The sequence below is a fragment of the Tinamus guttatus genome, unplaced genomic scaffold (assembly GCF_059628265.1).
Source record: "Tinamus guttatus ecotype Peru unplaced genomic scaffold, ASM5962826v1 Tinamus_guttatus_pri_ptg000048l, whole genome shotgun sequence".
NCBI classification, from domain to species: domain Eukaryota; kingdom Metazoa; phylum Chordata; class Aves; order Tinamiformes; family Tinamidae; genus Tinamus; species Tinamus guttatus.
The window spans coordinates 4013599-4034905 of NW_028288582.1; the positions used below are offsets into that span (position 1 = coordinate 4013599).

The following is a 21307-nucleotide window of genomic DNA, read 5'->3' on the forward strand; positions in this document are numbered from 1 at the left end:
AAATCTGCTTTTATTTTTTTTTCCTTCCCTCCCTCCCATTTCTTAATCCTGTGGCAAAAGGGAGATGCAAGCAGCAGTATGAGGCAAGGATTCTGCCTAAGAAACAGCTTCTCACTGGGCTGGGTGGAAGCGTTTCACTTGACATGAGTGTCTGCATAGTGCTAAGTGCTAAGTTTGTATTTGAGGTAATTATCTTGACTGCTGGAGTTCGTGGAGAAAAAATGGTGCTTTTAGTTCATGTCAGCTTGTAAGCTGGTGTTTGACAACTCTGCTGAAAATCAGCATCTAAATTTTTCTCTCTGTATTTACTCCTGAGTTTTAGGTGATGAGCTCTGATGTCAGTCTGAAGTAAGGAGAGATGAATGCTGCCTTGATGCCAAGGGTTTTAGTGGTCTTCATGGAATCTGTACTAAATATGAATTTCAAGGAGTTGTTGGAGAGTACTAAGGTGGTTTAACAGACATTCCCGAAACACATGAGGACAGATTTGCCAAAATGTACAAAGATGCTACTCAGATAGTGTGGGGTGATGCAGAAGGCTGGTCCTATGGGCTGATGAGGAATTTTGGCAAGGGGAAAGGTGTGAGGGCTGGAAACGAAGACAAGGTTTGCCTGCGCTTTGAGGGCTGGACTCCAGAGAGCTGCAAGAGCAGCAAACGCTCTCGGCAGTTTATTTTTCTGTCTGCTGTGCTGCTCACCCCGGCTTTTGGGTATTCTTTCTCTTCTGCATCCTTCTTTTCACTCTCACCCTCCAGGAGAGTCTGGCACCTCTCCGCGCACTTCAGCCCGCTCTTTAGAAGAGATTTTAACATCACTGTGGTGCTGTAAGGCTACAGGTGTCGTTGCTCAGGCCTCTCCTCTCCCATCTGCGTCCGTGTGCCTGCTGGACCCGTCATCTGGGCATGATGCTGCCCCTGCCCCTCTTGCCCTGCTTGGCAGGGCCTGCTGGTGGTGAAGAAGCAGAGTCATTTGTGGCTGGAGAGTGGGGCCCATAAAGATCCCTGAAAATCCGTTTAACCAAGACACATTTCGGTGTAAGTGTCCTCTTAGACAAATGTCCAGGAACTGCCTGAAGAGCTCATCTGCAGATGAATGTGACTCCAAAAACTCACTCTGAGCATTTAGTTTCATTAAATAACCTTTACAGGACCTTTCTGCAGCTGTAGAGCAGAGGCCTGCTGAGCCAATTTAGATAGGTTTTGATTAAAACAGGGCTCAGATTACAGACAAGGGCGACAGTAAGTGCTTCATAAATCCGTGTCTGTCATCGCCTCCTGCTAACGTGATTTCCACTGGCTACAGATATTTGTAACAAAATGTTCTTCCTGGTTTCTTTAGGGTGAAGAAACTGAAGGAAACCTTTGCTTTTATACAACTGTTGGACAAAAACATGAGTAACCTTCGCACCTGGCTGGCCCGAATTGAGTCTGAGCTTTCCAAGCCTGTTGTTTACGACATATGTGATGACCAAGAAATCCAGAAGAGGCTGGCAGAGCAGCAGGTGGGAAACAAGAGCAGCCACAGTGAATGAACTAAAATGTTACTGAGTACCGTAGGTCCTGGTTAAAATCACCTCTTTCTTTAACCACGGCTTCTAGCTGTTTGCATTTCACTGCATTTTCCTGCTAGACCCTTTGCAGGGAAAATTTAGGTTTACTTGATTGCTGATATTCCAGTATTGTTTGTGTTGATTTGCAGCATTTTTGATAGTTTTTACTTGGTACAACAGACTTCATAGGGGCTAGACAGGGATGCAGGCAGCAGGCTAAATCCACAAGGATGACTTAAGCTCAGCACTGCAATCTCAGGTGCTGGGTCTTCTGCAAACTGGCTGTGGTGGATTTAAGCGCAGTGATTCGATGCGGTGCCCTTGCTCGCTTCTCTTCCCACCTTGCAAACAGCAAAGCCAGCTTGGCAGAAAAGGATGTTTGAGCTTTGCATGGGGGCCCTCGTGCAAACACGCCGTTGAGGCCTGATCCAGGAGGCAGGCTCTGAAAATGCCCTTGGGCTCGGGAGAGATGGAGCGTGAATCCTGCTGAGGCGCGAGCAGGACCAGGCCCTGCTCGAGGCGTGGGGGTTTCAGCAGGAGGGCGGCTCACAGGGGCATCCTGAAGGCCTGGATTGCAGATGACTGGGACAGAGCTGAACTTGCCAGCTCTCCCAGCCAAGTAGAAGTGTGGGAGAAGGACAGTCCTGGAGGAGATTTCTCTCTGCAGCAGCTAGGGATGGAAAAGGAGCTTCTCTGAGACACTGTGTGTTGTAGGGCTTGCTGGTGGTGTGGCATAACCTGTGTCACTCCTGCTCCTTGGCAGGAGGAGGCCAAACGCCACAAACTGTGACTCTCACCATCTAACGGTTTCCTCCACAACACGAATGGTCACACAAATATTTTCTCCACATCCAAACCCTTTGCATTAAAGGCTGTGATAAATTCCACTGGGCAAAGACATGGAGCACAGAATTGCTGTGTCCCAGCTAATTTATTTTTACTATGAGTGTTCAAGCTGCAGCTTGCTGCAGAGCGATCGTTTGCTCCTTGGAACTACTCTCTGCTTTGGTGCTTGGGTTCTGTTCCAAACAACAGACCCTAGGGCACCTCTAGTCTCCTTCTACCATAAGCTCTTTTGTTGAGCTTTAGCAAACCCCTAATCTGAATGCAACAAGTAAAGAGATCCTCCCTGGGTTTATGTGAACAATTACTTTGACAAGCGTGGAGTGATTGTGAGAAAAGAGCCCTGCAGGCTTGTTTTGTGCAGCATCCATCCCTGGAGAAGTTTTACCTGTTCCATCTTGAACAGTGACGGTTGGAAAGTGTCAGGCATTCGGAGATGTTTACGGCTTGTTCAGTTAAAGGCTTAAGATCTGCAACAGAAATAATGTTTGTTTCAGATCTAAAGGCTGCTCACGGGGGCAGTCCAGCGTCATGCGGGCTTTGGGACTCGCTGGCAGCGCTCGCAGGGCGGGTGGAAGAGGCCCCGGGGGCCGGGTCTGCCCTCGGCCCCATTCCTTGGTGCGCAGCGTCCGCCTCGTGCCGAGACCCCACTGGGGTGCTGGGAACGAGCAGCTTTGATGGCAGCGACCGCCCTGCCTGGGGCCCTTGCGTGAGCCTGGGCAGGCCCCAGAGCTATGAGACACGGGCGGCAAGATCACACAGGGCAAACGAGGGTGACTTTTTAATCCGTGGAACAGATGCTCCTGTTTATTTTTTTTTTTTTCCTCCTCCCGACGTAACTGCAAATCCAGGGCGATTTCACCAGCAGTGGGGTAGAGCCCGCTCCAAGCAGAGCCCCTGTTAAAAAGATGCTGCTGCCTCGTGCTGTGAATTGTTAATAAGCTGGTGAAACTGCAGTTGGGTCTGCTTCTGGCAGCCTCTCAGCTGGGTAAAGATTTGGGCTTTTACTTCCCTTACAGCTGCAGGCTACCGCAAATCCCACAAGGTGAATTTTGACTGTTTATGGCTCAGCCCTTCCTTCAGGTCCATGCAGAAATGCCACTGGAGCCTGCCAGTGGGTGATACTCAGCTCCTTGCACCTTATTGATTTCTGCAAAGATCTTCCCTCAGCCCTGTTGGGGTTTCCTACAAGCTGTGTCTGTGTTCTTTAAGGCTAGAGCAAAGTCAATTCTTCCTTATCTGTTCACTAAAGTCATTAATGTTATTTCAGTGAGAGTTCCTGTTCTCTCTTGTCAGTAAAAGGCACTTTCTCTTGTATTTCTTGTTGTTCTGGTGTAATTCCAGCAAATTCCCTGCATCCTTCATTAGGGAAACCAAGAATGGGTTAAAATAAATGAAATGTAGCAGACACTGTCATTTCGTTACCATTCTCAGCTGGTAGTATTGCACAGAACTGCTTTTTCAATTAGGGTCACTTAAGTAAGGCTTTCTTCTTCTCTTCTTAAATTGCCTTTATCAATAGTTACACTGGAATATGATGGAGATACAAGCTGTGGAAAAAAGAGCTGCAGTAGATTTAGCAGAGGGTCTTTGCCCTTAAAATAGCTTGTTAAAAGAGGAGGTCTAGAAAGGACAGCAAGGGTAGCGTGGTGCAGCACTGCCTGCCCTGTGCTGTGCCCTGCCGCATGTGATAGCAGCTTGTGATCAGGTAGGCACTGATGTGCAGGAGCCGGGCTCTGACTGCTCGGTCAATCCTAGAGTGTCCTAGGAAACACTGTCACCTGGTGCTGCCAAATCTGTGTGTTTGCAGTGTGTGTAAGGTTTGAGTTTTGAATTTAGTAAAATGGTTCAGAGTTGAAAAGATTGAGCTTTTGATGGGAAACCAGAGCTGGACAATCCCCCTGTGTGTGGCACTTCCCTGTCCTGTGATCTGCACAGCTCATTCTGCACCCTGCTCCCTAAAGCTAAAGAAGTGTTTGGAGAGGGTAGGTCTGAAGCTGAGCCGTCCACGTTGCCTTTCACTGAAACTCTTCTTTTCCCCGTCACAGGATCTGCAACGAGACATAGAGCAACACACTGCCGGGGTGGAATCTGTGTTTAGCATCTGCGAGGTCCTGCTGCATGACTCGGATGCGTGTGCTAATGAGACAGAGTGTGACTCCATCCAGCAGACGACCAGGAGCTTGGACAGACGGTGGAGAAACATCTGTGCCATGTCTATGGAGAGACGAATGAAGTGAGTGGCTTTTTTCCTGACCATTGCAAGAGAATCTGGGGCAGAACTTTGAGCAAACACTGTTGCTTTTGCTAAAAACTGAGTACTGGAGATGAAACTCAAAATGAATGGTTAAGCTTGTGATAAAACTCTTCCATTTTTGCATCTGCTTCTCAGAATCGAGGAAACCTGGCGCTTGTGGCAGAGGTTTTTGGATGACTATTCGCGCTTTGAAAGTTGGTTGATTCCAGCTGAGAAGATGGCAGCTGAACCCCATTCGTCAGAGGTTCTGTACACAAATGCGAAGGAGGAGCTGAAGAGGTTTGAGGTAAATTCTTTGCCTTTAGCTTTTTATGCTCAGCAGCAGGCTGTGGTGAGGTTGCTGAATGCTTATGGCCGTGCGAGATGCCTGTGTCTCGGAGGTGGTGGTTCACACGACATAAATAACTGAGCAGTGCCTGGCTGCGAGGCAGCCGACCAGCTCATTTGCCTCCGGGGGGTTTATGTAGAGAATCCAATAGTCAGCACTGGCAAGATGCTGCTTGTAAGTTAAAAATTTGCTTTTTGTAGGAAACCTGGACACCTTTGTGGGATGACTTTTGTTTGTTTTCTTCTCCTAAATCTGAGCATGGATGGTTGATTCTGGTGATAAAAAAAATAGGGGGCCATCTCTGGATTTAACTTTGAAGATGTTGCAAGGTGTATTTTTTGAAGGGAAGGGGCATTTCTCTTGATAGATAGCATCCCACCAATCCTTTCTGCTTTGGGCAAGGCATGCGAGTTTGTCCATTTTCCAGGCTTTCCAGCGGCAAATTCATGAGCGTCTCACTCAGCTGGAGCTCATCAATAAGCAGTACAGGCGCCTCGCGCGTGAGAACCGCACCGACTCGGCCAGCAAGCTGAAGCAGATGGTCCACGAGGGCAACCAGCGCTGGGATAACCTCCAGAAACGAGTCGCTGCCGTTCTGAGGAGGCTCAAGGTAACTGCAGGGTTGGGGAGAGACGGTGAGAAGCTCTTACAGGTTCCTACAGGAATTACCAAGGGCGAAGCCCGTGCTGGAGTAACCACCTTGTGCTGGTTTGTGTACCAGCATTAGTGGACTTGAGTTACCAACGTGGGAGAGCAGCTTTGAAAGAGCTCACTGAGTATATGGTGTAAATATGGCCTTGACAAAGGCTTCCAGCTAACCAAGGAGGCATAGGTAAAGAGTGGCTGCAAAGGGTGGTTCTATGACACTTCTGCTGAGGGTTATTTTTTCTCTAGTCCAGTTAAACCAATTTCTTAGCAGGTTTTCTGTGCTCTGCAGTAGTAGAAAGTTGCTGCTGCCTGTTTTTTAAATGCAGCAGGGCTCTAAGTACAGCAAGGCTATGAGCAAGGGAAAATTATGAGGTCCCCAAAGCCAGTGGGTGAGGCTGGGAGAGAAGTTAAGGGGTTTGAGCCAGGCAGGTAGAAGCTGTCATATTTGGGGTGTTAAATAATCTCCTCCCTGACCTCTGAGAACCTGCACACTAAAAGCTGCTCTGTGTGAAACTTTTTGCAGGAGATGGCAGCAGAGAGACCATCTCCTGCCTTCCACGCCAAGCAGTGCATTCATGGCACTTGTGTAGGTGCCCGTGTTCCAGCCTCCCCATCGTTTGGCTGATTTTAATGTTGTAGCTTTAATTACCGGAGCTTGATTAGAGATGGGGCTGATTCCTTTGTCTAACACTTTTCTAAATCTAAAACAAATAAGATACTTAACAGTCATTCAGACTCAGGGTTGCAGTGGTATAAGGATGTGGGAGAAGGTATATTTGTTATGCAGTGAGGAAGCAACAATATCATTTTTTATACAAGCATCCTCTACCATTGAAGTTTATTCCCTCTCCCAGAGGAATAACCTACCAGCATAGGACGCTTTATGCCACAATCACTGCAGGAAGGGGGCAGTTAATGTGTGTGACAAGCTGCAATTGGTGTCCTCGTGACCTTTAAGGTCAGCAGCAATCTTTAAACAAAACATTATTTTCAGAGGGCTCCTATGACCAGCTTTTCTCTGTAATTCCATGACTGTAACGTTGGCTCCCTTCCTGCTCCTCAGCACTTCACCAATCGCAGAGATGAGTTTGAGGGCACGAGGGAGAGCATCATTGTGTGGCTCACAGAAATGGACCTCCAGCTGACCAACGTGGAGCACTTCTCAAAAAGTAACTTCGATGACAAAATGCGCCAGTTAAACGTATGTATCCTTGTAGAGCAGTTGTTCAGTACAGCCCAGCTGATCCTGCTGGGCTCCTTTCTCTTGATAGTATCTCCTACGTTTCTGGAACTTCTTCAGAGCCAGCAGGTCTCTGTGTTTGTTATAAGATACCAATACACTTATTCTCTGAATCAAGATCAGCCAGATTGAGGATTCAAATGCTCGGTTTCCTCTTGCTGTTTTCTCCTAACACCTTGATGTCAGTGATAGTGATATCTGATGTGAGGAGCACCTGGGGGTTAACAGTAAAAGCCACATCCCTAATTTCAGGCGATTTTTCTGGTGAGATTTTTTTCTGAACCAACATTAAGCTAGGATCTCTTCTCTGAGTGCATTGGTTGTAATTGGGGCTGTTAAACAGAAATGGGCACATGTATGTAATGTTTCTAAAGACCAGGCTAATTCTTTGCTGCTGGCTCATGGGCTGATTTTCCCCTTCTCCGTCACACTGCGTTGGGATGTAGATTTGTTGGGAAGTAGACTCTTTGCAGGTCCAGTTACCCAAACTTCTCTGCTACTGTGAATAAGATTGCAGGTAACCAATGACAGAAGAAACCCCACTTATCTGAATTCTCACACCCGGATCCCCTACAGGCTCAGGATACTCCAGTCATATTGATGCATGCACACAGGTGGAAAATGCCACTTCATTTGGAACCGTAATCCTGCTAAAAAACCTTTGCACAACTTTGGTGAAAAGATATTTGCTAAAGGAAATTAGACACCAGTGTTAATTGCTAGATTCATTTTTCACTGCACTGAACTAGAAGAGGAGGACAAACCTCAGGCTAGAAAGGGACACTGCAGAAGTAATAATTTTTCTTTTATGTTCCAAATAGGGTTTCCAGCAAGAAATAACGTTAAACACCAATAAGATTGATCAGCTAATTGTTTTTGGGGAGCAGCTGATTCAGAAGAGCGAGCCTATGGATGCTATCCTGATTGAAGATGAATTGGAAGAACTTCATAGATACTGTCAGGAAGTGTTTGGACGCGTTGCCCGCTTCCATCGAAGACTGACTTCCAGGCATCCTGTAAGAAACAAGAGCCATTTTGATGCTTTAGTGGGATTTTGGAGTTGGAATTGCAATATTCATTGCTTATCCATAGCAGCTTGACTGGGTAGATTGAGCCCCAAGGGGTCAGGAACATCTCAGTAGTTGCGGCAGCTTTGCTAAATTTCTGTCTTCAGCAGCCATGTTTCCCCATACCTCCCCTGCTGGGTCTCCATCTGCAGAATCTGGATAATAGCATGGCAGTAATACACAGGGTTGGTATTTAGATGGCTTGAGGGCTTTTAAAGCTTTTTTCTCTTTTTCTTTTTTTTTTTTTTTAATATATATGTACGTATATATTAATCACTTCCTGTTTTCTTTAATTTCAATAATGTGCTTTGAGTATCTCTTTATGGATACATTTGTTAGACTCTGTCTGGCCACTTTCTCATGGCAACCCTGATCGGGGAAGAGCTCGCTCTTTACTTTTCAGTGGAAACATTTGGCTTTGGCTTGAAAAGAAAGAACATCTATTAAAACATCCGACAGAGGAAGCAGCAAACCTGAGCATCTGCAAGTAGCTGTTCACCCTCTGAGCAGCATTTCATTGCTGAGCTCTTTGGTCTGCTTGGAACTGGGTATCCCTTTTTGCAGAGCTAAGAGAAGTGTTTTGGTGCTGGCTGATGTGAGGGTTGTTTTGGCGAAGAGCAAGGAGGCAGAAATTTGGTTTAATTGGAGGCACATGGGGTCTGCTGACCACAAAACAGTCTCCAGTAGCAGTTGCTCAATCATTAGCTTATTGAGCAGCAGGGATTGATTATAATTCTTACTAACATGCAATAATTATTTGTTATTTTTAGGGACTGGATGATGAGAAAGAGACTTCTGAAAATGAGACGGATCCCGAAGACTCCAGAGAAATGCAGAATGATCCCTGGCATAAGAGGGCCATCAATGAGGTGCCCCCTTCCCCACAGTCCCTTTGTCACCTTGTGCCAGCGACTCAAGGTCATGAAAGATCAGGCTGTGAGACCCCCGTCAGTGTTGACTCCATCCCGCTCGAGTGGGATCACACAGGTGATGTGGGGGGCTCTTCCTCCCATGAGGATGAGGAAGAAGGCACCTACTACAGTGCTTTGTCAGGTGAGGACCGACTGCCAGGCGTTGTTGTGAGCTGGACAATTGCAGGATGTCCCGTGGGGGAAGGAAGGGGACCGAGCTCTTGCTCCCACCTGGTTGGTTTTCAAGTACTCTCAGTAACTGTGGGCAGTCCAATCTCCTCGGGATACTGGCTTGTCCAAACCAACCTTACATTTTCAGAAACACGTTTTTAGAAACCTTACTTTTTAAGAATGTCTAATTAAAAAAAAAAAAAAAAAAGTAACAGCCACTTTTGGTTTGGTTTTTGGCCTTTCTTTTCCCTCATTGTTTCAAATGTTTCTTTTTAAAAGCTGGAAATTATTGAATAGTGAGGAAAATGACATTATTCTTTTTTCAGATGTAGAAATCACTGAAAATCCTGAGGCATATCTTAAAATGACCACAAAAACTTTGAAAGCATCTTCTGGTAGGCACCTGCTAGTGCATGTGTCTGAACATGGCAACCTCCCTGTGCTGCACGCTGTGTTCCTCAACCTCTCTCATACATAACGTCTGCCTTCCTGCCTTGTGTGGACACCACGCATCACCCTGCCATGGTGCTCTTACGCTGCAGCATTCACCTGTACATTACCAAGCAGTCACAAACATGCCATTTAGATTTTGCCTGGCAAATGCCAAGGTGGTTAATGTGCATTTCATTGTATTAATCTGAAGCCTTTTGGTACTTTCTTGGTGGTTTGCGCTGGGTAGCATCACCTTTTTTGGTTGTTTCTGGTTTCAATTGCCTAATTACTAAGGAAAAGTTTCAACTCTGCAAATATTTCTAGCGTTTTGCATTGTGCACAACAGCACCGTGGGTGTCCTGCCAATTAAATCCCAAATGAACGTTCCCCACATCGGGACTTGTATAAACTTTTGACTCCTAAAATGCATTGCAGATACGTGATATATCATCAGGATGCAAACTCTCCAAAACCACAGTGTAGCCTTTTTGTTTATTTATTTATTTTACTCATATTTGTATTCAGACATTTTCCAGAAGAAAAGAGAAAGTCCCATAACTGCATGGCTCTCATCTCATTACCTTTGAAACACTGTTATGTTTTGCAAATGTGCATGCTTTGCAAAGAAAGCTGCAAAACTGTCGTTTTTATGCCATAACTTGATGCCATTTTATTCAGAGCGCTTTCTAACTTACTACAAAGCAACAGCTTTTTGGTGGAGATGGGCTTGGCATTCACGGCGTGTGATTTTGATTGTGTTTGTTTCAGGAAAAGCTGCTGCAGAAGCCCATCCCTGGCACTCCCCAGGTACAGCCCGCAGGAAGCACCGGTACAACCAGGCGGAGATGGCTGGAAACGTGTTGTCTGGGCCGGAGACGAGCACCCCCTACAAGCCCGGCTATGTGAGTTGGGGGCTTCGTGGGCACCGAGCCTGTCATAAACAGTCTCGTTTATTCCTGTATCACCCCATCCTCTTCCTCCTCCAACACCAAGGAAAATACTGGGAGCAGGGGCAGTACAATTTATGCAAGTGAGACGTTCTTTCTGGCAGCTCGGCTAACAAGGGAGAGTCTCTCCCTCCATCCCCTTGCTCAGAAGACTCATCTGAAGCAATTCAGAGCAGTCATGTTAGTTTCCTGGTCTGAGTCAGGGCCTGGAGGACCCTGATTTCTCTATCGTCACAGCAGGACAAGTCTAGGAGGACTTCACTGTCCCAGGTGGGGGTGCAAATACCCTCTCTTGATATTCACTTCCATATATTTATGTGCCAAGACAACTCATAGGGATGGTTATTTCTAGCAGCTCGCTATTTAACCCCCTTGTGGACACTCAAAACCTGCCCAGAAGGTGCTGGCAGGAGGAGAGGTGCCCGCTGCGCTGCCGCCTCGGCCTGGCGGTGCCGGCTGGCACAGGGGGTGCTGGGGTCTGGCTGCCTTTGTCACTGCTCATCAGATCCGTTGCTTTGGAGTCCATATCGCCAAGGCCTGGAATCCAGTAAACAGCACCAGCAGATGTAGCTCGTCTGGTCCATGTAGTGCAAAAGCAATTAAGTTGCAGATGTGTCCAGTCTTGTACCAACTGGTGTCACTGTGGTGTGGGTCTGTTAAATTGCAGTATCGCTACCTCTCAGAGCCTGTTAGGAGCCTGCAGGGCTCACCCTGACCCACCGACTGTCCTTCCAGGTGAAGCAGCTCAGGCCCATGAGCAGCGGCAGCATCTGCAATGAGACAGGTACCACGAGTGACGAGGAGCCCCAGGATGAGCAGGAGCTCGAGAGCATAGCGGCTGCGGAGAAGCCGGAGGCGGCAGGTACGACGCATGCAGGCGCTGAGCTTGGCTTTGGTGCAGGGGGGTTTGCCCTGTGGCTCTCGAGGAGACAGAGCAGAGATGCCACAAAGGCAGGCAGCCCTCCTGGGAGCAAACCAGAAGGGAGCTGCTGTGCTCCAACCTGGGGCGTTTGCTGTATCCTCTGAGAAGGCGCTGCCTTCTCACCTGACATCATCCAACCTATACCAATGTGCTGGCTCTTCCCAGCCTGTACATTTTCTGTCAGAACTGAGATTTCTGTCCTTTGTAATTGTTTAACTTATATCTGGTTGGAATGAATGGGAACAATTTCACTTTTGTCTGGATACAGGCTACTTCTGAGACTCTTAATCAGATCTCAGACCCAAGGAGTGGGTCCCTCCTTGTCTGAAACAAAACTACCATAGTTTGTTCTCTTAGGCCTTGATACATCATATGAAAAGGTACTACAGCTCCCATTTCCAGAAACATTTTGTCAATCAAAGCTGCCACTGTACTCTGTTCTTCACTGTGGTCCTTTCTTCTAAACAGGGCAAGAAGCTGGTTTTCTTAACCCCTTGAGACCCCATTTCTGCTTTCAGGTGCTTGAGATTGTAGTAAGATCATGTCTGTACTGTAGTTACAAAAGCCAATCAAGTGGTGAAAGGCAAATGTGGCCATGTGAACATGTTAGTTAATGCCTCTGCTCTCACAAATGGGCCAGGGTTGGGTCCCCTACATGGGGAGCAGGAAAATCTTTGTCAAAGATCTGGATAGGCTTCCAGACACAGCATTAGTTAATGGTACATGTACAGGTGGCATTTCCCATCTCCGTTAGCACTGAATAGATGTAAACCCAGGTCCTAACTGCTGGATCAGATTTTGTGATGAATTGTGATGTCTCATGATGAATTTTTATGCATTCTGAGTCAAAACTAGACTCGTTATATTTCCTCTCCTTGCACTTAGTCTATTCTTCCAGCTGAATTAAAACCCTCTTCAATTAATTTATTAATATGGTTAGATTTCATAAGTAGCTACTTAGTAACCAGTAACAAGGAAAATATTGACTGCATAATCTCAAGAACAACAGTTTCTGGATAAGAGTTGTACATGGTAGGAATTATTTGGCCTTAAGCAGGTTGAAACATAAATTACTTATCACGCTGCCTGCACCTGTTTTACACAATGTTGACCTTATTGATGATTTAAACATTTACTGTTATGGTGCTTGTAGGCATCATTGATAGATGGGAGCTCATCCAGGCTCAGGACCTCAGAAATAAACTCAGGATGAAACAGAACTTGCAGCAGTGGCAGCAGCTGAACTCGGATCTCAGCGACGTCTCCACCTGGCTGGATGAGACCGAGGAAGAGCTGGAAGAGCTGCAAAAAGCGCCTCCTCCAAGCAGCATGCAGGTGCTGGAGCAAAGGGTCAGGAAACTGAAGGCAAGTTGCAGCGAGCCGGGAAGGGGATTTCACGATGCTGATGCTCTTTGTCTCTGGTGCTGCTGGGATGAGTAGGCAGCACCAAAGCTAATAGCAACGTGCATGTTCCGAAGAGCAGCTGAGCTGTTTTCAGCTGAGAGGGCTAAAGAGGCTAGTTAAGCAAAATGCTTCTGCCTTCGTCCATGTAGCTTTGCAGGAGATGTCACAACAGGCAGCCAGAGTTGCCTGGAGTAAAAAATCTCTCCCTTTCTCTTTCCTTACCAAGATAATTTATTCCCTCTGAACAAAACCACCGAACCCAAAACTTCTCTCTTTTAGGGTTTTTGTTTTAAAAGGTAAACAAAGTTATCTGTGTTAAGCAAAGTTTACAAAATTAAACAAATGACTTGGACTTGCCAAATGTTTATGGGCTGGCCTTGTATTGGGAGGGAAGTACATAATTCTGAGCATGGATGTTTGGATTCTTCCTTGTTCTGTGTGCATGCACACATACACCCCCCAAGCAAACGAGGAAAGGGTTGTAAGTGAGCTAGGCTACTGACTAGGCTGTGTGGGATGTCTTTTTCAATTGAATTAATTGGGAAAGGGGTTGCAGTTCAAACAGGGACACTAAGCAAGGCCTGCCCTAAAGCTATTCTTTAATGAGGCAATATTTGAAAAAAAAAAAAAAAAATCTTAGCTGTAAACAGCACCTTTGGCTCTATTACCTGTAACAGCAGTCAGTGCTGTGCTGATTGCAGGGCTCATCCTGCAACTCTTCCCTAGTGCAAGAGTGCCCAGCTTTAAAAGTCCTCAGGACAGGACACATCGTTCGGCTGCAGTCCTAAGGGAGGAGAGGAAGGCAGGCAGGGCTGCTGCTGCAGGGATCTGACAGACTGCAGCAAGGGCTGGCAGCAGTTCTGCCGAGGCAGGAGATACAGAGTGTCTGACAGTTTGGGGGCCTGCTTCGGAAGGTCGGTATCACCTCTAGCCTGGGAGACACTCAAACTTCTGAGCAGAATGAAGCCCTGAGCAACCCGCGCTGAGTTTGAAGCTGGTCCTGCTTTAAGCAGAAGATGGACTAGAGACCTCCCTTCTTCCCAGTGGTGCCCAGTGACAGGACAAAAGGCAGCAGACACCAACTGAAACCGTATAAACAAGAGGAGATACCATTTGATGATCTCTGGGAATATTTTCCCAAATGTCAGGAAGAGAGACAGAAATACTGAGCCCATGGAAATGAAGGGCAGCTGTGGGATTAAGCCATGATGCCTGTCACTGAGGCAGAAGTGCAGGCCCAACTGGGTTCGTTGCCTTCAGCATGAAGGCCTTGGCTTTAAAAGCAGAAAACAAAATCCAAAAAACTACTTTAATGCACTGCTCAGTAGTATCTGAAAGGTCATTCGAATGCCAGCTGCTTTCCCCAGTGCTTGTAGTTGTTCTGCCTGCATAGCTATATGGTAAATAAACAAGATGTATCCAGTCAGTCATAGAAGCTCCTGCTCTACCTTCCCACCAGGACCTGCTTAAAGCATTTGATACCTACAAGGCCGTGGTGCTCTCAGTCAACCTGAGTAGCAAGGACTTCCGGCAAGCGGACGGCACCGAGTGCAAGGAGCTGCAGAACCGGCTGCGGCAGCTGAACCTGCGCTGGGAGAAGGCGGCGCAGGCGCTGCGCGGCTGGAGGAAGGGCCTGCAGCAGGGCCTGCTGCGCTGCCAGGTACCGAGCGGCACCGCGGCAGGGACAGCGCCGTGGGGCGCGGGGACGAGACGGGGTAACTCCTGCCCGCACGTGGAGGGGTTGCTCAGAGGCCAAGACCGATGTTTTCTTTGTAATACAAACTTGACTTCCCGGGGCTGGAAGGGTTTGGTAAAAATCTTTGACCTGGGTGTTCTGTGATACAGATGGGCTCGCTTGCTAAAATCTCCCTAATCATGAATTTACATCGGCTCTTTCTATTCGTGGCTGTTCGTTCTATTCACAGGCAAACGCAGGTGAAAGCACCTCTAAGGTTTGGGTTTGTTTTGTTTTCTCTTATGCACAAATCTTTACTTGTTTCTCCAGGACTTCCATGAACAGAGTCAAAGGCTGCTGCTGTGGTTGGCAAGTGCTGAAAGCCGGAGGAAGGAGGTGCAGGTCACGGAGCCAAACGCTGACCCCCACGCGGTCCTGGAGAGCCAGAAGGAGCTGATGGTGAGTGGGGCAGCTCGGGGCCCTCCCGCCAGGCAGGAACTCGCTGCAAACGCAGTTCATTCTCCACGGCCCCTCCCTGGAGGGCTCCACCCAACAGGCACATGGGCAGGTTTCTGCAATGGGCTAAGAGATTGTCTGTATCTTTCCAGAATTCAGGATCATAATTAAGATGCTTATGGACAGTCCTTATGCTGGAATAAGACCCCCAACATCCCCAGTTTAGGGTTGATCCCTATGGCTTAATTACTGCCAGAATTATTTCACATCCAAGTTTAAGTAGGTGCAGCAGGATTTTAAGAGAACTTACTTAATTCCTTTTATAGCACCCATTCCGGTGCGTTGTGACGTGTTGGGCAGGTTGAGTTGTTCTTTAAATAGTTTTTCAAAAGTTTTCCTTTTCCGATAACAGCCTCAAAGCTGAGAGCAATAGTTTGTTGCACTGATAGGCTTGCTTGTTTGTTTCTCTTTTCTTAAGCAACTGGAGAAAGAGCTGCTGGAACAGCAGCTTAAAGTAAACTCCCTCCAAGAACTCTCCGCTCACCTGCTGCTTAAATCAGATGGTGAAGATTACATTGAAGCTGATGAGAAGGTCCATGTTATCGGAAAGAAACTGAAACAGCTCATTGAGCAAGTTTCACATGACTTGAAAACAATACAAGCAAATCTGGTGAGTCAAAGTCTAAATACTTATTTATGGATCTTACTGAAAAAAACAACTTAGAGTAAAATTGTTTCTAAAAGACTGACTTAAAACTTAAGTACTTCCACCTCCATGAATTGAAACAAGAACAGTCCTGACCAGATATAAGGAAAAAACTGTTTCACCATGAGGCTACTCGGGTATTGGCACAGATTGCCCAGCTAGGCCGTGCAGTCACCATCCTTCAGGGATTTCAGGATCAGACTGGATAAAGTCCTGAGTAACCAGATCCAATCTGAACCTGCTTTCAGCAGGAGGTTTGGAGTAGATAAACTTCCTGAGGTCCCTTCCAGCCTATTTATCCCGTGACCCTTAGCAAACATGAGATTAGATGTGTGTACACATCACGGGGGAGGTAAGTAGTCCACAGCAGTGCAGAAGTTGTCCATCAGAGTTGTCAGGTGGGGTGTTCTCATGCCAATACCTGTACACACATCTGCTCCAGCACCGTTCTGGCTCTGCATGGCAAAACATTTGCCTGGGACAGAAAAATTGGAGCATCTGTTTTCTCACTTGGCTGTGCCCATGTAAAGAGTTACCTGGTTGTGCACCTATAGAGAGGCATCAAAGACAACTTTTTGCATTTCATTTGTGTTGAGTTTTAATACGCACTTGTAAGAGGAATGTGTGGTTTCCTTGCAGGACAGCAGTGCATTCCTGCCAGTCCCGGATGACATGGACTCAGGAGCCTATCATCCAGTGGCAGCAAGATCCAGCCCTCCTGTAAAGAAGGCAAGTCTTTTATTTTTTTTTTTTTATTTTTTTTTTTTTTTCCCCCTGATATTTACACTGTCAGCATATTGCATATTTGGAAATAGCCTACAACTTGCTCGGGTGTGACTAGTTTACCTTTTAGACGCGCATATCTTATTAGAGAATGTACAACAAGACTTAACAGTTTACAGCTGCCATTTTTGAGTAAGAAAGTCTTAGCTATAGTTTGTCAAAGCTGGATAATAAAAGCTATTTCTCTCAACAGGCCGCCTTACGGAGAACTGTAACTGGCAAAAGCAAAAGCAGCACCAGGTAGTATTTTTATTTTGTCCTGCTGTCTTTAAAGAGCAGTAGTAATGGCAGAAGCGAGCAGAGCGCAAGACAGAGAAAGCAGAGACATCTGTTCTTTATAGGGTAACTTCTGTACACGTGGAGGTGATTCCTGCCTACGTGTGGCATCTCCTCTGCATCTTGGGGAGCCGTTTTCCTTTGGCATCTCTTCTCCTAAGCCTCTGTGCAGTGATTGCAGCCTTGTCTTGTATTCACTCTTGAGAAAGTATTCCTTTTTTGGTGCCAGATGGAGAATATTTTAATTTTAAATGTTCCTTTAATTCCACTGGCATGTGGAAGAAAGAGAAAGAAACTTGTAACTTTGTAAAAAGTGACCCCGAAGGACTCAGAACGTTATGTATCCCGTAGCTGGAGTCTGTTCAAAGGACTGAGCTCTCAGTCCAGTGCAGAACGGGGCCGCTCAGCCCAAATGGTGCCTTTCCTCACACCTCAGCAGCCACTTGGAGCAATTTCTTTCTCTGCTGGGAAAACTGAGATGGGTAAAACCCCACTGGTGAGAGCTGCTGCAAGGGAATCTTGCAGGAAGGAAAACCCAAGGCACCAGCTGAGCAGTTTCACATGATTTCAAGCTCTATTTATTTTTTTTTTTGTGGGGGTTGCATTTTTCTGTAGTGATACAGCCCTGCACCTTGTAAGGATAGTGAAGCCCTTAGAGAGGGAGCTAAAATAACTTACTCCATTTAAACTCACTCATGTTTTTGTTCCCTTTCAGAGGTGGGAGCCACCCGTGCGCTCCTCAGGCGGCTCCTCGGGCCCCCTCCTTCTTCTACCGCGTGTTACGGGCAGCTCTGCCCCTCCAGCTGCTCTTCCTGCTGCTCCTGCTGCTGGCCTGCATGATTCCCTCCTCCGAGGAGGACTACAGCTGCACCCAGGCCAACAACTTCGCCCGCTCCTTCTACCCCATGCTGCGATACACCAACGGGCCTCCCCCGACCTAGAGCGCGGCCGGGGAGGAGCAGCTGTGCCCAAGCCCTCAGCCGGCGCTGCCCGCGCTGCCGGCGTCCCCGCACCGCGGAGCCGTGCGCGTCCCCGGAGCAGCCACCGCCGCACCGCGTCCTGCCCCGCCGCCGCAGCTACAGCCTGTCCCTGCCACAGGGAATGGGGGAATTTTCACCACTCACTTAAAATGTATATCTTGACAGAAGTTCGACTCTTTTTGTACAGAAAACAAACTTTTTTCTAGAGATTTTTAAACTATAAGCCAACACAGTTTATACTTTGATGCAATAGATGCAATTTTTTTAGCTACAGTGATCTTAGGCTTACACATTTATCAAATACAATTCAAAAACACAGATGCAGGAGCTACATCACAGTAATGTTATGCAGAGCAATTGGTCAGGGGTTGCATTTAAAAAGAGGCACTTTGCCTGCAATGACAGTTGCACACAGTTCACATTATGTGTATCTTTTGATATTCTTAAAAACAAAAATCTACATTTTTGTTTGAATCTGTTTACTGTATTTGATTCACCTAACACATTCACTAAGAGGGTGTGCACTTGTTTTACATGCAGTGTTCTAGGGGGTAGGACGGCTGTGTTGTCTTTTTATACCACCTCTGAACTAAGAAATTGTTAAATTGCATGGAAGTGGTTTATAATGCACATATTTTCTAGATGAAATCAATTATGTAGACTATCCCTGATGTATACAGATTATGTAATGACTTTTTTTAATGAAAGATTTTTTCAGTTTTTCACCTGCTGCTGAATAGTGTACAGTATCTTGGGAAAGAATTGTGCGTTTTTATAACTAACTCTGAGATTCTTCGTCTTTGAAATGAAACTAACACTTCAGGCCAGGGCTAGAGGAAACACTGTGTACAGTCACTTTTGACATTGCTTCTCGGTTGTACAGTTTGAGTATTCGCAATAAAATTCTGCCAGTGGCTGCAGGGCCTTGTGGAGTGGCTACGTGGTGGGATAGCAGCAGTGCCTGCAGGAGGAACACGAGGCTGAACAAGCTCGGGCTTCGTGCGAGTACAAAATGCTGAACTCCTCACCCCAGGTGAAGCTGGTTTTCCAAAGGGTGAGGTACAGCAGCTGTGAGGGGGGGCACTACTGTTTCAGGCACTCGAAGATTTTTAGCATTAAAGTCACCTAGGAAGGGGGGACCCGGGTTCTTTAAAGCCGACCTGTAGAAAACAGGATCTGCCCTGAGCTGTTCCTGCCCCATCCACACTTGTCACCAGCGCTGGCAGCTTATTCCCCTGCTTGGTGCACGAGGATTGATGAAGGTGCTTTGCTTGGGGCTCAGAACAAGTCCCTGTAGCAAAGAGCTTCTTCCCAAGCCCAGCAGCAGAAAAGTACAATCTCGTTGCAGATTTTTTTTTTTTTTTTAAGTGATGCATTACCTGCAGGCAAACAGAGCAGCTTGGGCCCGGAAGTCAAAGTTTACATTTCTGGTGATTCAGAGTAGTGATATCCTACAACACACTAGTCTCTACCCTAACTACATGCTCAACTACAGCATGAGACACCCTTAGCTCCGTACTGAAGGGTCCGAACAGCAGCCTCAGGTAGACCCACCTGAACTCCAGCATGTTTAAAAGCCCCTGCACCCATCTGAGGAGGGTGGAGGCTGGGGCAGCTTTCACAGCCTGCAGGTGCTGCAGCCCGTCATGGGCACCGCAGGGCCGCGGCGGGGACAGCGGCTGGGAACACCCGGCACAGGCGCGCGGCCGCCTGCTCCCATTTACCATGATCCTGTATTTTGAACGCAGTTACTTTCACATGGAGCTCATTTAAGTTTCTATTTCTGTAGACGTCAGCCAACTCTAACCATTATTTCATTGCCAGGTTGTCACAAATGCCCATGCAAACCCTCCTGCCCAGGACTAATAGGCAGCTGCTGCTAAGCAAGCGCTGTGGGGGGCAGGGAACAATGTGAAAAGGGCTAAGGAAAAAAAAATCTCATAGGCTGCAATTTCCTTTCATTATGTACAGTTATACCAAATGATTGAGCTCATGTAATCTATAATACCAGGCACTGTCACAAAATTATCTCCCAATGTCTCAAAAAAAAAAAAAAAAAGTCCAGGATTTTTTCCCCCCCCTCTCTGAAAGTTATTCTGAATAGTTTTATTTGCAGCTGATCATAACCCCTGCTTTGTAGGCTGATACTTAAGTCTGCTTCAAGCATTGTAATAGGCTCACCAATGTCTTGGCATCTCCCAGGCCCTCAGGAGGTGGTGGCTGTTCTGGCCCACAACTATTTTCCATCGTGGGGACACAGGAGCACCCTTGGATGCACAGCAGCTGCTACTGGGTCAGCTTTGAAAGCTCCTCAGTGCAGCTTGGTGCCCCAGCATCCAAACCCACGGGGACCTTCAGCAGCCCCTGCACCCCCCCAGGCCCGTCCACGGCCATGGGCTCCTCCTGAGGAGCTGCCCCAAACTACTCCCTTTTATACATATATAGTCTAGTCTCCTGCAAGCCATCCCAAATTACATTTTTCCAGTAAAGGCCAACCAATACAAAAACTCTTACCTCAGAAGAGACTGAAAAAGGGCCAAGAAGCAACTTTCTGGTTGCATTTTTAGGATCTGTGAAACGACTCTAGACACGAACACAACGAACGTCTTCCACACCCAACACCATTAGAGGGGAAAAAGTGGCAGCTCCAGCCTTACAAAGATGCTCCCTCTTCATCCGAACGCTCCCGAGGTCCCAATCTACTTCAATCATTAAGGAATTAACAGCAGATACATCCATGGAAACATGCACATTCATTAGAAAAAAAAAAAAAAAATCACTTTGTGGGCTCCCTTAGCCCACTGCTTTCTTGGAGAACGCCGTGGGCCTCAAAGAGAACAACCCAACACCTTCCCCACACACTCCCCTGCCCGGCAACACAGTGGATGGCACCAAAACTGTTTAAATTTGCCATGGAGGTGTGGGGAAAAGCCAACATTCCCGGAGACAAATCAGATATCAAACATCTGCCTCAGGCAAATGCAAGTCTCACCTCACTTCTCACAAATCAAGGCTGTTTCACAGTCAGGGTTTAGTTCCACACGTGAGATGAATCTCAAAGTGCTTTTGACAGCACTCAAAGGAGAGGCCTGGGGTTTCCTTGGAGCCCTGGCAGTTGGGATTCCCACAGGACCCGTCCGGGCTGCCCTCCACGAGCAGAACCGCAGCCCAAGGGCTGCAAGGCCTGGGCTCAGCGGCAGGGGCTGAGGCAGGACAAGGCCCGAAACGCGGCACCAAAGCGAAAAGGAAACCTGTAAAACACCCTAGCGCCCTCCCAGGCCGCCGCAGTTCGTCAGCACCACGTTCATTCACGTCACAAATGGGAAACCCACGATATTTTAACTGAAAAGCATCGTGGCTTTGCGACCGTTGTCTGCAGGTCACGCTCACCACCAGTATCTGAGCAAAGCCGCGCGATCCCACCTGTGCCAAACCCAAACTCAGGACATCAGTCTCGTTCATTTACTTTGTCACACGGCTGCTTGTTTACAAACTGTGCCATTTTAATGGGACAGGACTTCTATTTCTCCAAATATAAAGAGACTTACTTATGTTAACCCAAAGGTTTCAGCAGCTCTTGGCTGTTGCCTATTTTCAAACACAATTTAGTAACTTTAAAAACTGTGAGGTTCTGTAAGAAAAAAAGAAAAAGAAAAAAACCTTGTTCAAATCACAGCATTTTCCTATTTATCCATTGCCAGTAACAGCACAT

General features: G+C 47.1%; 1 protein-coding gene across 1 annotated transcript in view; it reads left to right on the forward strand.

Annotated features, from left to right (window-relative positions):
- SYNE2 (spectrin repeat containing nuclear envelope protein 2) overlaps positions 1 to 17566 on the forward strand; it is a 161075-nt gene extending 143509 nt beyond the window's left edge. The window contains exons 103-119 of the mRNA XM_088539613.1: positions 1339 to 1501; positions 4441 to 4628; positions 4785 to 4935; positions 5405 to 5587; positions 6689 to 6826; positions 7687 to 7881; positions 8703 to 8985; positions 9341 to 9409; positions 10215 to 10348; positions 11129 to 11255; positions 12469 to 12680; positions 14179 to 14379; positions 14725 to 14853; positions 15329 to 15520; positions 16196 to 16285; positions 16533 to 16579; positions 17331 to 17566. Coding sequence (XP_088395739.1) covers positions 1339 to 1501; positions 4441 to 4628; positions 4785 to 4935; positions 5405 to 5587; positions 6689 to 6826; positions 7687 to 7881; positions 8703 to 8985; positions 9341 to 9409; positions 10215 to 10348; positions 11129 to 11255; positions 12469 to 12680; positions 14179 to 14379; positions 14725 to 14853; positions 15329 to 15520; positions 16196 to 16285; positions 16533 to 16579; positions 17331 to 17556 — 2728 coding nt within the window. The 3' untranslated portion in view covers positions 17557 to 17566. The remainder of the gene's footprint in view (positions 1 to 1338; positions 1502 to 4440; positions 4629 to 4784; positions 4936 to 5404; positions 5588 to 6688; positions 6827 to 7686; positions 7882 to 8702; positions 8986 to 9340; positions 9410 to 10214; positions 10349 to 11128; positions 11256 to 12468; positions 12681 to 14178; positions 14380 to 14724; positions 14854 to 15328; positions 15521 to 16195; positions 16286 to 16532; positions 16580 to 17330) is intronic.
- The last annotated feature ends 3741 nt before the right edge of the window (positions 17567 to 21307 follow it).